This window comes from Antechinus flavipes, chromosome 5 (assembly GCF_016432865.1).
Source record: "Antechinus flavipes isolate AdamAnt ecotype Samford, QLD, Australia chromosome 5, AdamAnt_v2, whole genome shotgun sequence".
NCBI classification, from domain to species: Eukaryota; Metazoa; Chordata; class Mammalia; order Dasyuromorphia; family Dasyuridae; genus Antechinus; species Antechinus flavipes.
Genome location: NC_067402.1, coordinates 209,888,835 through 209,901,186, shown reverse-complemented (window position 1 = coordinate 209,901,186; position 12,352 = coordinate 209,888,835). Strand labels below are relative to the sequence as shown.

The 12,352-nt window shown below is 34.4% G+C and overlaps 1 protein-coding gene across 3 annotated transcripts in view; it reads left to right on the top strand.

Annotated features, from left to right (window-relative positions):
• The window catches only part of TBC1D30 (TBC1 domain family member 30), a 48,953-nt gene that overhangs the window by 20,117 nt on the left and 16,484 nt on the right, over positions 1–12,352 (top strand). For all 3 annotated transcript variants that reach the window (XM_051963716.1, XM_051963714.1, XM_051963715.1), the window contains exon 8: positions 8,651–8,756. In XM_051963716.1, the coding sequence (XP_051819676.1) occupies positions 8,651–8,756 (106 nt within the window). The remainder of the gene's footprint in view (positions 1–8,650; positions 8,757–12,352) is intronic.

Here is a 12,352-nt window from a genome sequence, read left to right as displayed (position 1 = left end):
GCTAATTAACTGGGTGTCAAATGAAACCCTATGTTGTCTTGATTTGCCTTTCTCTAATTATTAGTAATTTGAAGCAGTCTTTAATATGGTAATTCAAAGTTTGTTATCTTTATATTCTTCAAGGAATGGTTCTTGGTCTTATTTATTTATGTTAGCTCCCTGCACATTTTGGTTATTAGATCTTTATCAGAAATATCTGATGCAAATATTTTCCTCTTCAATCCACAGCTTTTCTACTTGTTCTAGTTTAGTTGTTTTTGAAAAAGCTTTTCAATTTTGTGTAACCAAAATGTTTGATTTATCTTTTATGATCACCCTTTTCACTTGTATCGTTAAGAATTTTCCCCTTAGATATAGCTATGAAAGAGATCCAATCTGATTATCTTCTCATTTTATGTGCCCACTTATTCTTTGATTAAAAATAAAAAATGATACAAGACTTCCTAATGCATCATGCATCACTTTGTTGTACATCAGTTAAGATTGTGGAAATTCTGTCTGAACACCAATTAGACATACTTGTTAGATGTTAGATGTTAGATATTGTCAATATGTTGGTTGATTTTGCTAAATTGTCTATCTAAGCCTTTTTCCTTACTATATTTGGAACATTATTTGTGGGGAAGGGGCAAGAAAAGACATCAACTATCATTTACCAATTCAGGATTTTATGGTGCAAACAGCATTGTACTAGAAGTCAGCATATCTGTCATCTCATCCTCCTCTCTCCTCTTCCCCATAGCTGCTGAGCTTGCAGAAGCCATTTACTTCTTATTTCATCTATAAAGAAATAATATTTTATGTACCTGAAAGCAGAAGGTGGGTCAAATACTCACCTGATATTTCTTCTATATACTTGAATTTCTTGTTTTACACTTTAAAAAAGCCCGATTTTCCTGTTGCCTTTGTTTCAGAATATACATTTCTTTCAGCTGAGTGTATTGGCTCACCCATATGAGATTTAGCAGTGGTATTAATTTACTTTTTCATTTTCTCCTAATATGTACCCTTTCTCCAATTATATACTTCTCCAGCCAAATGATCCTCAATGAGGCTGAAATAATTGAATATAAGCCTAAACCTCAGAGGTATTTTAAGTTGAAATAAGATAGTTCTGTTAACCTCTTAGTCCAATGTATTTTTTTTTCCATATTTATTTGAATCATGAGAGAGATAGTATACTATTGAGGATAGAAGACAAGTGTTGGAGTCAGAAAGACCTAAGTTCAAATATTATCTTTGATATATCCTGGCTATATGACCTTGGATAAGTCACTTAACCTCGCAGTCCCCATTCCCAGGCAACTTTCTGAATGTATAAATTACAGAACAGCTAAAATTTATTTTGGTAGAGAAAATTTTCCTCTCTGAAAGTTCCCTATACCAATGAAATCTCAAGTCTAAATCCCTTACTTTTTCCTGACATTGCATGGCCAACAATGGAGCCCGACTATCTACCTCTTATCCCCTGTTCTCCTCATGTGCTCATTCATTTTCTCTATTTACCTAGCATACAGTTCCTTGATGATAGCTCTTGGCCCTGTCTTTGGTCTTCTGAATTGGTTGTATGTTGCAAACTGTTCACCAGTACCTCTTGCTTTTCCATTGCCTTTTGTATAGTATTAACTTGATTCTTGGAAGGTAGTTGCATTCTGTGTTAGAATTTTGGGGTTGAAGAGATGAGCCATTGTTTTTATGAAGAACTTGGAGGTCATTAAAGGAGCTTTGCAATTTCCCTAATACATTCTAGCCCATGCACTTGTCCATCTATACTGTCTGGCCCCAATTTAAATGGCATGGGATATTTTTTTTTCCTAGGGATGCTCTCTACTTTGATTTACCTACATCAATTTTACCTATGTTAATAAGACAAGGATTTGCAGAGGAGGTAGCCATAACTCAGGGTTCTAAGTGATAATCTTAATGTGAGGGAATCTACATAAACCATTATACATGGCTGTAGCTCCTGATCCCTGTGTTCTTTTCGTTTAAACAAATGATAGTATCATTTAGTCAAACTGGCACCATTAGTTATGAGATTTTAAAAGGCAAAAATAAAAAATAATCATAAAAAATAGTCCACCCATAAACATAGGTCATATTCTCTCAAGTGCCTATAGTATCTATGGAGAGGAGTGGGCCTACAGAGTGAGCTAGGTAGAAATCTAGCATGAATAGGGAAACTCCTGTATCTAACATAAATAATAGCTCTGTATTATAATACTCAATGGTCCTTGATTTCCTTATATAATAGCCTATGCCAACAACCTAGCAAGTGCTGGGTAGAGTTATTCCTCTTCTGTATCTTTTTGCTCTCTTAGGACTTTGAAACAGTTCTAAGCTCTTTTAGTGAAAGCAAAGATCTTAAATCTAGGGATTTCAAAGCTTTTAAGATCTTTCCCTTGGCAAGGCTCTGAAGTCAATAAGACAAGTCAGTAAGCATTTATCAAGTACCTACTCTGTCCCAGGATGTGAAGCCATGAGGGATATAAAGAAAGACAAAAAACAAAACAATTCTAGTCTTCACTCTTTCAACAAAACCCTTCTCATAAATCTACCATCCTCAGATCTTTTCAAGTCTACTCACTGGGCCCTCAAGGGACTTATGCCATAGGAGGCAATAAAGAGTCAGACAGCTTTGCCTGTAGTTTCTCCAGCCAACATTTAGGACAACAGGATACCTTTTTTCTACAATCAAACCTTTTGAACAGTGAAATTATCTTCCAAACAGATCAGTTTTCAGCACTGTTTTCCTCCCCTTTGCTAGTCTCTATTATTGAAGACTCTTCTCTTTTCTTTTTTCTATTTCTGCCTTCTTCCTATTTTCTTGACTTCTATTTCTTTGATCCCTGATGGACTCTTGCCCTAAAGCAAGATTTACTTGTGTGTGATGACTCAACTTGACCTTAAGGTGAGAAACCAAAATTCACATTTCTGTTGGATTGTCCTTGATAGAATTCTTTAGTTGCCAAAAGGTTCTAGTTATCAAGGATTCCTAATTATCATCCTCAAGATCCATATGACAGTCACATGCAAATAAGTTACTGGGAAGTAAAATATTTCAACCACATTTATCTTTCAGATTAGTACTTTCTAAGTATCAGCTCTCAAGCTCTCAGTATTTTGCACTGAGAGATTGTTTTCTCTCAAGTCTTCCATTATTCACAAATAAGATATTCCACATTCAGAAGGGGGAAATGCTTTATATCTATATTACTGCAATAGCTTGCTGGCTGGCAATCCTGCCTCAAGTTTCTCCTAACTCCAATCTGTCTTTCCTCCTCTTTTTCCTCTTCATTACATGGGGGTACTATGTCTAAAGGAATATACATTTTGATTGGTTTATAGTTCACAAAGATTCTTAGTTTTTTTCTTTTTCTTACCTACTTATTTATTCTATCACCTTTCTCCCTGAACAATTGGAACAATTAACTCTTTCCTTTTATATAGTTTTCATTTATGATATCCTGAAATATTGCTTTGGAAAACCAGACCCATTATGATTTAAATGGAGCCCTTAGGCTATGCCTTTAAATCCCAAACTCTCTAGCTTTCATTGATTGGCCAATAATAGAGCCTAGCCCAAACCTCACTTGCTCATTGTTCTGAGCCATCAGAGCCCAAACAGCTTCTCCAGGAGGCATTGTAATGTTCTGGGGCTTGATGCTATCAGCATAATATAATGTTGCAAAGAGAAGCACCTGGAATGTCTCCTTGTCCACAGAGAAGCTCTCCCTTTTTCTTGGAGAATATACATTTCTGAATATTATGCTTTCCCATGTTTGGCAGAGGATCCTTAAACTGGATTTTTTATCGTTACATCTTCCAAAGAAACTTGAATGACTGATAATTTGTTGTAAAATCTCTTTTAGAGCAGCATTTTGTTCTGTTCAATTAAGTGCTTTTTCACAAGTAACAATAAGCATAACAGGATTCCATATCCTACACATTTTAGTTGATTATGCAATCCATTGTTGAATATTCCTTGTGAAAGCCTATTTTTTCCCTATTAATAACTTAATGAAAGATGTTCTCCATTTATGAAAATATAAGTTTCCTAGAGGTTGTATATAGATGGGAGAGTGCCATAAGTTGGTATTTATTTATGTTCTATCACTTTTTTTTTTTTTTTGCGTTAATAAGGTCTATTTTTGTCCATATGTTTGGTATCTATGCCTCCTTTAAATAACTTGTATATTGGTCGTCCAATGACTTCATAATTATGTTGCCTCTAGCACAGCTCTTTTCTCTTTATAAACTTAATCTAATATAGTTTTTCCTCAGTTTTGGTCCCATTAGTGCCATTTCTGCCTTATCTAATTAAGGAATCTAATACTGTTATGTTAGGGTCTAATTGTGGTGGTTATAGTGTCCTTGATGGAGAAAATAGTTATAATGATTTTTGCAATTTTGAAATTTTTATTCAGTTTTTATTCCTCCTTCCATTTTTACCCTTAAATATTCTTGGGACATCTTTATTTATTTGGATATCTTGCCAAGCTTTCTTTATAGTGTGACTTTACACACCATTGTTTCTCATTTCTTTATGAAACAATATTGCTTATAATTGCTCATCATCCTTCTTTGTCAGATTTCACAAATAAGTTTTTTAACCCAGTGTTCTCTGGCAGTTGTCTTTTTATTTGCACATAATTCAGAGTTTTCTGACAAAGTTGCTTTAGTGTCCTTTTGTGGCAATTCAGTTCCATTGATTAAACTTTTGGATAAAATAATTATAATTAGTGTCGTGTGATTTGCGTAGTTCCTATTTAAAAATTTTTCAGTTAATTTCCAATTGCCTGAATAAATATAAATGCAAAGTAGTATATAATATCTGCACTTAAAAGCATAACTCAAAGTACTTTGTGATGTCCTGCAAAGTGGGTGGAGAATGGCCATTGCTACCTAGTTGGGGGAGGGACTCGGGGAAGGTTTCATGGAGAATGTAGCATTTGATTTGGATTTTCAAAAATGAATAGAAAGGGATTAAATACCTAGAAAATAATGTAAGCAAATACAAGAAAGCAGGGAAACAGCATTTGTTTAGGAGGTACAAAGTAGTCTAGTTTATCTGGTGGGTAAAATTTGTGGGAAGGAATAGATAAAATAAAATTGGAAAGGTAGAGGAGTAGTTTATGAAGGACATTGAATACCAGGTAGAGAATTTTGAAACAATGAAAAGCTAGTAAAATTATTTGATTAGAAGAGCGACAAGAGGGGAGATGGTAAAGAAGGTAGCGTAGAATAGAAAGGGAATAGAAAAGGAAGATATGGATTAGAGAAAAATTATAGAAGATCCATAGTTTGGAGGTAACTCTGAGCGAAAGGAAAAAGAGAGAACTCCAAAGTTTCAAACTTAGTAGGCTAAATGAATGGTAATATCACTAATAAATGAATAAAAAAAGTCACAAAGATAAGATGGACTACTTTGGCCTTGGTGAGTTTGAGGTTGTGGCTGATATGGTGGCAGAAGTATCCTATATAGATAGCTGAAAATGTGAGTCTGAATTTGAGGCTGAGAAGAGAGATCAGGATTGTATATATAGATGTTAGTCTTTAAGATAGAAATTGAAGCTCTAGGAATGAGATTTCTCAGGAAGAAAGTATAGAGAAAAGTGAAAAAAGCTTAATACAGAAGCTAGGAAAACATTCCATATTAAAATATCAGGAGATAAAAAAATACCAAAGGGGACAAAGGAAGGGATTAAGAGAACAAAAAGAATTTTAAATCAAAGGAAGAAAGATTTTCGAATATGAGGAGATTATTGACCATGTGAAAAGTTGCAGAGAGTGGGTGAGGAGAGGAGGCCTGAAAAATTATATTTGACATTTAGAGGGATTTTTTGGTGATCTTTCAGAGAATAGTTTCTATAGCATGGGAGAGATGCAGAGATTTAATAAGAAAAGTTTAAGGAGATTGTAACTGATAAGGAAACAAAAACATTTCTTAAGGACAATTTTATTTTTCCCCCCAAGAAATTCTCCCAAGGAGTAGTAGATAGAAGGGTTGGAAGGATTAAGGGTAGGTTTTTTAAGTATTGGAAACCTGAAGTAGTTTTAAATATATGGAAAGGGAGAAAGTTAGAGGAAAGACTGAAAATATTTAAGGAAGGGGGCATGATTTTTGGAGCAAGTTCTAGAGGAGGAAAGAGAAAAGAAATGGATTAATGGTTTTGAATTAGCCTTAAAAAAGGATAGACTCATCTCTTCCTCTTTGATTAGAAGAAAGAAGGAAAATAACAAATGAGGTTTAAAAATTGGGGCAAGTCATCTAGGGAAGAGGGTGGGGAAAGGGGGGAAATTGGAATACAAGATTTTCCAGGGATCAATGTTGAAAAATTATCTATGCATATGTTTTGAAAATAAAAAAGCTTTAATTTAAAAATAAAAAAAATTGGGGGGAGAGTAGTGAAGGGTAGTTGAAAGAGTACAACTGGATGATCTCAAGATTCTTAGTGGAGTATTAGGCTAAATCATCTATTCTAAATCCCAGTGAGGGCATATTTGATGATTTGAGGAGAATGAAAAGTTTGCAACAGTTGTAAGGCTCCTGGTATGAAGAGCCAGTAAAGTAGGGTATAAGGAATGCTGTATAAACTTAGTTTAATTTTGTGGCTTTCTTAAGTGACATTTAGTGCTGTAGGAGCAGAATTAGAGAAATCAGATGTGGATGGCCACTAAAGCACAATCAGCCAAAATAGAAAGTGAAGGATCCTAGAATAGTAGATAGTGAATCACCAAAATGGATTTAGAATCAATAATGGATATGGAAGTAAGTGAAGCCAGAACAGGAAAGATTGATTTGGACAATAGGAAGGGGACTAAAAGTCTCAATGATAGAAAAAACTGCTTTAGTATGAGTGAGAGAGGTACAGGATATAAGATTATGATTAGACAGTGGCATTCGGAAATGGGGATTTTTCATTGGGGACTATTTCATGATATTGTAAGGTTTCAGTACATGACTAAAACGAGGTGGAGAATAACGTCATTGTAATTGAGGAACTATATATAATTGGGGGGTGGTCATCAACATGAATGATCAGGTCTACTAGGGTATTATCCAGGAATGAGATAGAGAGAAAGCCTATTGGTAAAGTCATTGAGAAAGTTGGAAGAGTGACCTGGAGGAGTGAATAAATAGATTGCAAGAATTTTAAGACAAAAGAGATCTTTCTGAGAAATAGTGGTTTATGACTGCTCTGGAAGCAGCATTGGGGAGAAAAAAATAGGCTAATCCTTCTTCCTGGCCCACCAAGAGAATCAGGCAGTTAAGTGTGTTTGTTAGATGTCTATTATATGCCAGGTACTGTGGTAGGTGCTGTTTGGGGTAGGAAAAGGAATGAACTCCAGTGGAGAGGTTATAGGGAATTAAAATAGCAAACCAGAATAGAATACGTTTAATCATTCATGCTTGCTTATGTATTCAGATGTTAATGATAGAAGAGGAAAAAAAAAGAGGCAAAATATAAATTTTATTCCAACTGTCATTCAAGATAAGATCTCATATAAGTACTTAATTTAGGCATAACTCATTGTTAAATGCTATTAAGCCTGAAATGTCTATAAAGAATATAAATTATTATATATATATTATTGATATAGATATAATAGAAGGGCTGCTTATGAGCATTACTATAAAGTTCAAGAGATGTAACTGCAGCTACAAAGTAATATATATTTTAAATATTTTGTATATTTTTATTAAATTTATATCCCTCTAACTTGCAACTCACTAGAAGGATAAACTTGGCAAATCTACAAAGGGTCTATTTTCTTCATCACACTTTTTTTCCCTGCCTGTCTTGAAAAGATGTGTTGTTGGTCATAAGGAGTTTGAATAAGAATATATATAGATGACTTAAGGGAAACAATAAAATTGCCCCTAAAAATACATGTGCTGATAATGGTACATGAGTAATTCTATCTTCTACTAAAGAGATCTACTAAAATCATTAATCTAGCTTTTAGAAATAGAAATACCTTTGAGATCTTCTTATTTTTGGAATTCTCTTCTTTTTGGAAGAAGGAGAAGATTTTAAACTTCACTAGAATCTAGTGCCTTCTTTGAGGAGAATGAAATTTTTTTACTTTTAATGAGGCCCTACCAAGTTATAGACAACCACAAAAATACAACTGATCCCAAAAGTCTTGTACAGTTTTAAGCTATGAAAGTTTAAGTATCAATTATAACTGCATCAAAGACTTTTGTGATCCCTTATGTATGCCATTGGAACAGTGAGTTTTCATTTTTCTCTTCTATGTTTTAATTCCTACATTCTCATGGATTTGAATACCATCTTTGACTCTTAGTAACCAATCAAGCTCATCAAACTTCAGTTTCCTCACCTGCAAAGTGGGGATAATAATTCTTCTAGATATACTTACTTCACAGGACTGTTGTGAAGATCTAATGAGATCGGGTTTATAATGCATTTTACAAACCTGACATAAAATGTCAGTTCTCATAATTTACAATGCGTCAAAAGGGAACAAGAGAAATTGCAGGCCAGTATTTTTGTTCATTTCATATATTATTGCAGTTTGTTGGCTCTCATGGAGAACAGTGACATGATGTGTATTTCATGGTAATGTTTATTTACCTGCATGACAAGAACTTCAGAAAGAGCTTTTTTTTTTTTCAATACAGACAGATAGAATGCTGTGAAACAGCTGATGAATTCTACAGTACAATGGGAAGACTGACTCAGGAGATGCTGGAGGACAATCTAATTGAAAGCAATGAACTCATGCAGGTGAGTAAGCTGAGAAGGGGAGGAGAGAACAGCAGATTTGTTTCAGTGAATGTTTTTCTTTTGTGCTTTATAGAGAGCTTTTTTTAAAAAGTAGAATCCTAAATAGAAACAAATTCTCAAAAAATACAAATGCATGCTTATATAGAAATTGTTATAGTTGAAATACACAACTGATTGAGATATGGTGACTACATTTTAAACTTTTTCATTTTGCCAGATTAGTATTTCATCTCCCACTTGTGTATCTCTGCAAAGACTGTTTCCATAGCTGGAGCACAGCCCTTCCTTATATTCATCTTCTAGAGTTGTTAGCCTTATTTAACAAGCAGCTCATGTACCATCTCCAAAAGGGACTGTTTCTTGATCTTTCCAGTTGTATTGTATGACTGTAACAGTGGAATTGCCAGTTATGTTGGACTGGAGAGTGGAGGAAGGTAGGTTGGAGCCAAGTAGGTACCAGACAAATGAGTTTATATTTTCTCCTGGAGGCAAACAGTAAGCCACTGGAATCTGTGCATCTATATCTATCTATCTATCTATCTAATTAATATTTACTATTTTATTTTTCCTCAATTGCATGTAAAATAATTTTTAACATTTCTTTAAAAAGTTTTTTAAGCTCCAAATTTCTCCTTCTCTCTCAACCCTTCCTCTTACCTTATTGTTATATATGTGAAGTCAGGAAAAACATTATATATTTCCACATTAATCATGTTGTAAAAAATGCAAACAAAAACTCAAGAAAAATAAAGAAAAATATGTTTTGATCTATACTTAGACTTCAACAGTTCTTTCTCTGAAAATGAATAACATTTTTCATTATAAATTCTTCAGAATTATCATGAATTATTGTATTGCTGAGAAGATCTAAGTCATTCACAGTTGATCATTGTACAATATTGCTGTGACTACATGAATGTTCTCTTGGTTCCACTCATTTCACTTTGTATAAGTTCATGTAAGTTTTTCTAGGTTTTTCTTAGAGCATTCTGCTTGTAATTTTTTTGTAGCACAATAGTTTCCCATTGCATCAAATATATAAAAACTTGTTCAGTCATTCCCCAATTGATGACATTCTATTAATTTCCAGTTCTTTGTCATCACTAAAAGAACTGCTATAAATATTTTTGTACACATAGATCCTTTGCCTTTTTGTTTTAAATTTCTTTGGCATATAGACTTGGTACTTATACCTACTGATGTTAAGGAAGGGTAACATGATCAGACTGTGCTTTAGGAAAATTACTTTGGTGAGTGTAGGGAGAATGGATTAGAGCAGGAGAAATTTGAAGTAGGAAAACCAATTAAGGAGTGATTGCAATAGTCCAAGTGAGAAGGGATGAAAACTTATGCAAATGTGGTGGCTATGTGAGTAAAGAGAAGGAATCCGATGTGAAGGATGTGGAAGTAATGTGAAGGTAATGGACACAACTGGATAACTGGACAGTTGCTTAGATATGTGGCAGGAGGCAGAGGAAGGAGTCCAGAACAACACTGAGATTGTGGAAGGTCATAAGAATGTTTTTGCCTTTAATGGTAATGGGGAAACTTGGAATGGGAGTAATTTTGGTGGGGGAAGAATATTGTGTACTTACTAGGAGGTGTTGAGTCTGAGATATCTTAGGGAGATAATAATGTATTTTTGTGAAACTTGTTAATTGCATTTGATGGAATATACTTGTGTTACTGATTATTTGTGTATATGAATGACATAAGTGAGTGACCATATGGCATGATGATAATAATAATAATAGCTGACATTTTTATAGTGCCTCCTTTGTGCCAGGCACTGTTCTAAATACTTTACAATCATTATCTCACTTGATCCTTACAGCAACCCTGGGAGACAGGTGCTATTATTATTATTATTTTATTTATTTAATTTTTTTGCTGAGTCAATTGGAGTCAAGTGACTTGTCCAGGGTCACACAGCTAGGAAGTGTTAAGTATCTGAGAGCAGATTTGAACTCAGGTCCTCTTGATTTCAGGGCTGGTACTCTGACAGGTGCTATTATTACTGTTTTCACTATACAGATGAGGAAAATGAGGTAAGCAGAGTTTGTCACTTTCCTGTATAATTGCTACAAAATCAGCCTCAGAGTTAAGAAGACTGTGATACATGGTGGATATATTAAAATGGGCAAGTTGCTTAGCCTTTCAGTGTCCCAAACAATTCTTTAATTTTTTTGTGAGGCTATTAGGGTTAAGTGACATGCTCACAGCCATACAGCTAATGTCAAGTGTCTAAGGCAGTGTTTGAACTCGCATTCTTCTGACTTTAGGATTGGCGCTTTATCCACTGTACCACCCAGCTATGCTCCCAAGCAATTCTTTAAATTGCAGAACAGTTGCTGATCTGCTTTGGTAGAGAGAATTTCTTTTATGGGAACACCCTATACAAATGAAATCGAAGAACCAGTCCAAATAGAAATAGAATCTTCTAATTCAGGGAGGGAATTGTCATTCTGTACAAGTGATGTTTGAACCATACCAGGAATATTACATAAAATTCTTTGAGCCATATTTTAGAGAGATATTAACATGCTACAGAACAACTTAAGGAGAGCACTAATGTGAAGGGGTCTCAAATTCATATGAGGAGTTGTCAAGGGAATTGATGATGTTTTGTCTGGAAGAGAGAGAATTTCTAGGCACACAGATTGTGGCTTCAGATATCTGAAAGGCTGGAATGTGAGAAAATAGAATTGGATTTGTCTTTAGTCTCAGAGGGCAGAATTCCAAATAATAGAAGAAAATTTCAGGAGGCAGGTTTTGGTTCAATAAAATGAAACAAGTTGTCTAACAAGAGAACAGGATGCTTTACAACGCAGAGAGTTCTCCTTCATCAAAATATTGAAATAGAGACAGGCTAGGCATTTATCAGTGATGCTTTGTTGGAAATCTCTGCATCAGGAGTTAAATTGGACGAGGCAGCCTCTGAGATAGTCCCATCCTGAGATTCAGTAATGCTTTGGCTCTGAGATCTTTGGTAAAATCTAGAATACATTACATTTACAATCTAGTACCAATCCACAAGAAATAATTGACACAGTCATCAAAATGCCAGGATTTGATCCTTTTTTCTTTTAAAATGAAGATATAAAAGAACTCACTTCCTTTAGGGAGGAGAATGTTTTACAAATTGGGAAGCATTTAGCAGATTTTTATTCTTCTTTTTTTTTCCCCCCAAAGCCATCTGCCTTTTGGCTGTTGGGCTATACCAAAGAATATTTAAATATCATACAGATACTGTTCAGCCTTAAACAAACATGAAAGAAATGAGAGTGTTCAGAGTAAATAATATGACATATCACGGATTGGAGAAGACATATGGTATAATGGAAAAATACTGGGTTAGGAAGCAAGAGATCCAGCCTCTCCTCCTGGATATGCCCATGGGCAAACTATTTAAGATTTTTCTGTATCTCATTTTCTTGGGGATAATAGTTCTAAAGAGAAAATGAGGTAACATATTTGAATTGCTTGAAAAATACAAAATACTATAAATATTCTAGTTACGATTATTTTTGGCTCTATTTCTGTATTATACTTTGTTTTCTCATGTAGCCCATGTAAGTTCTGAGCATCCTTATCCC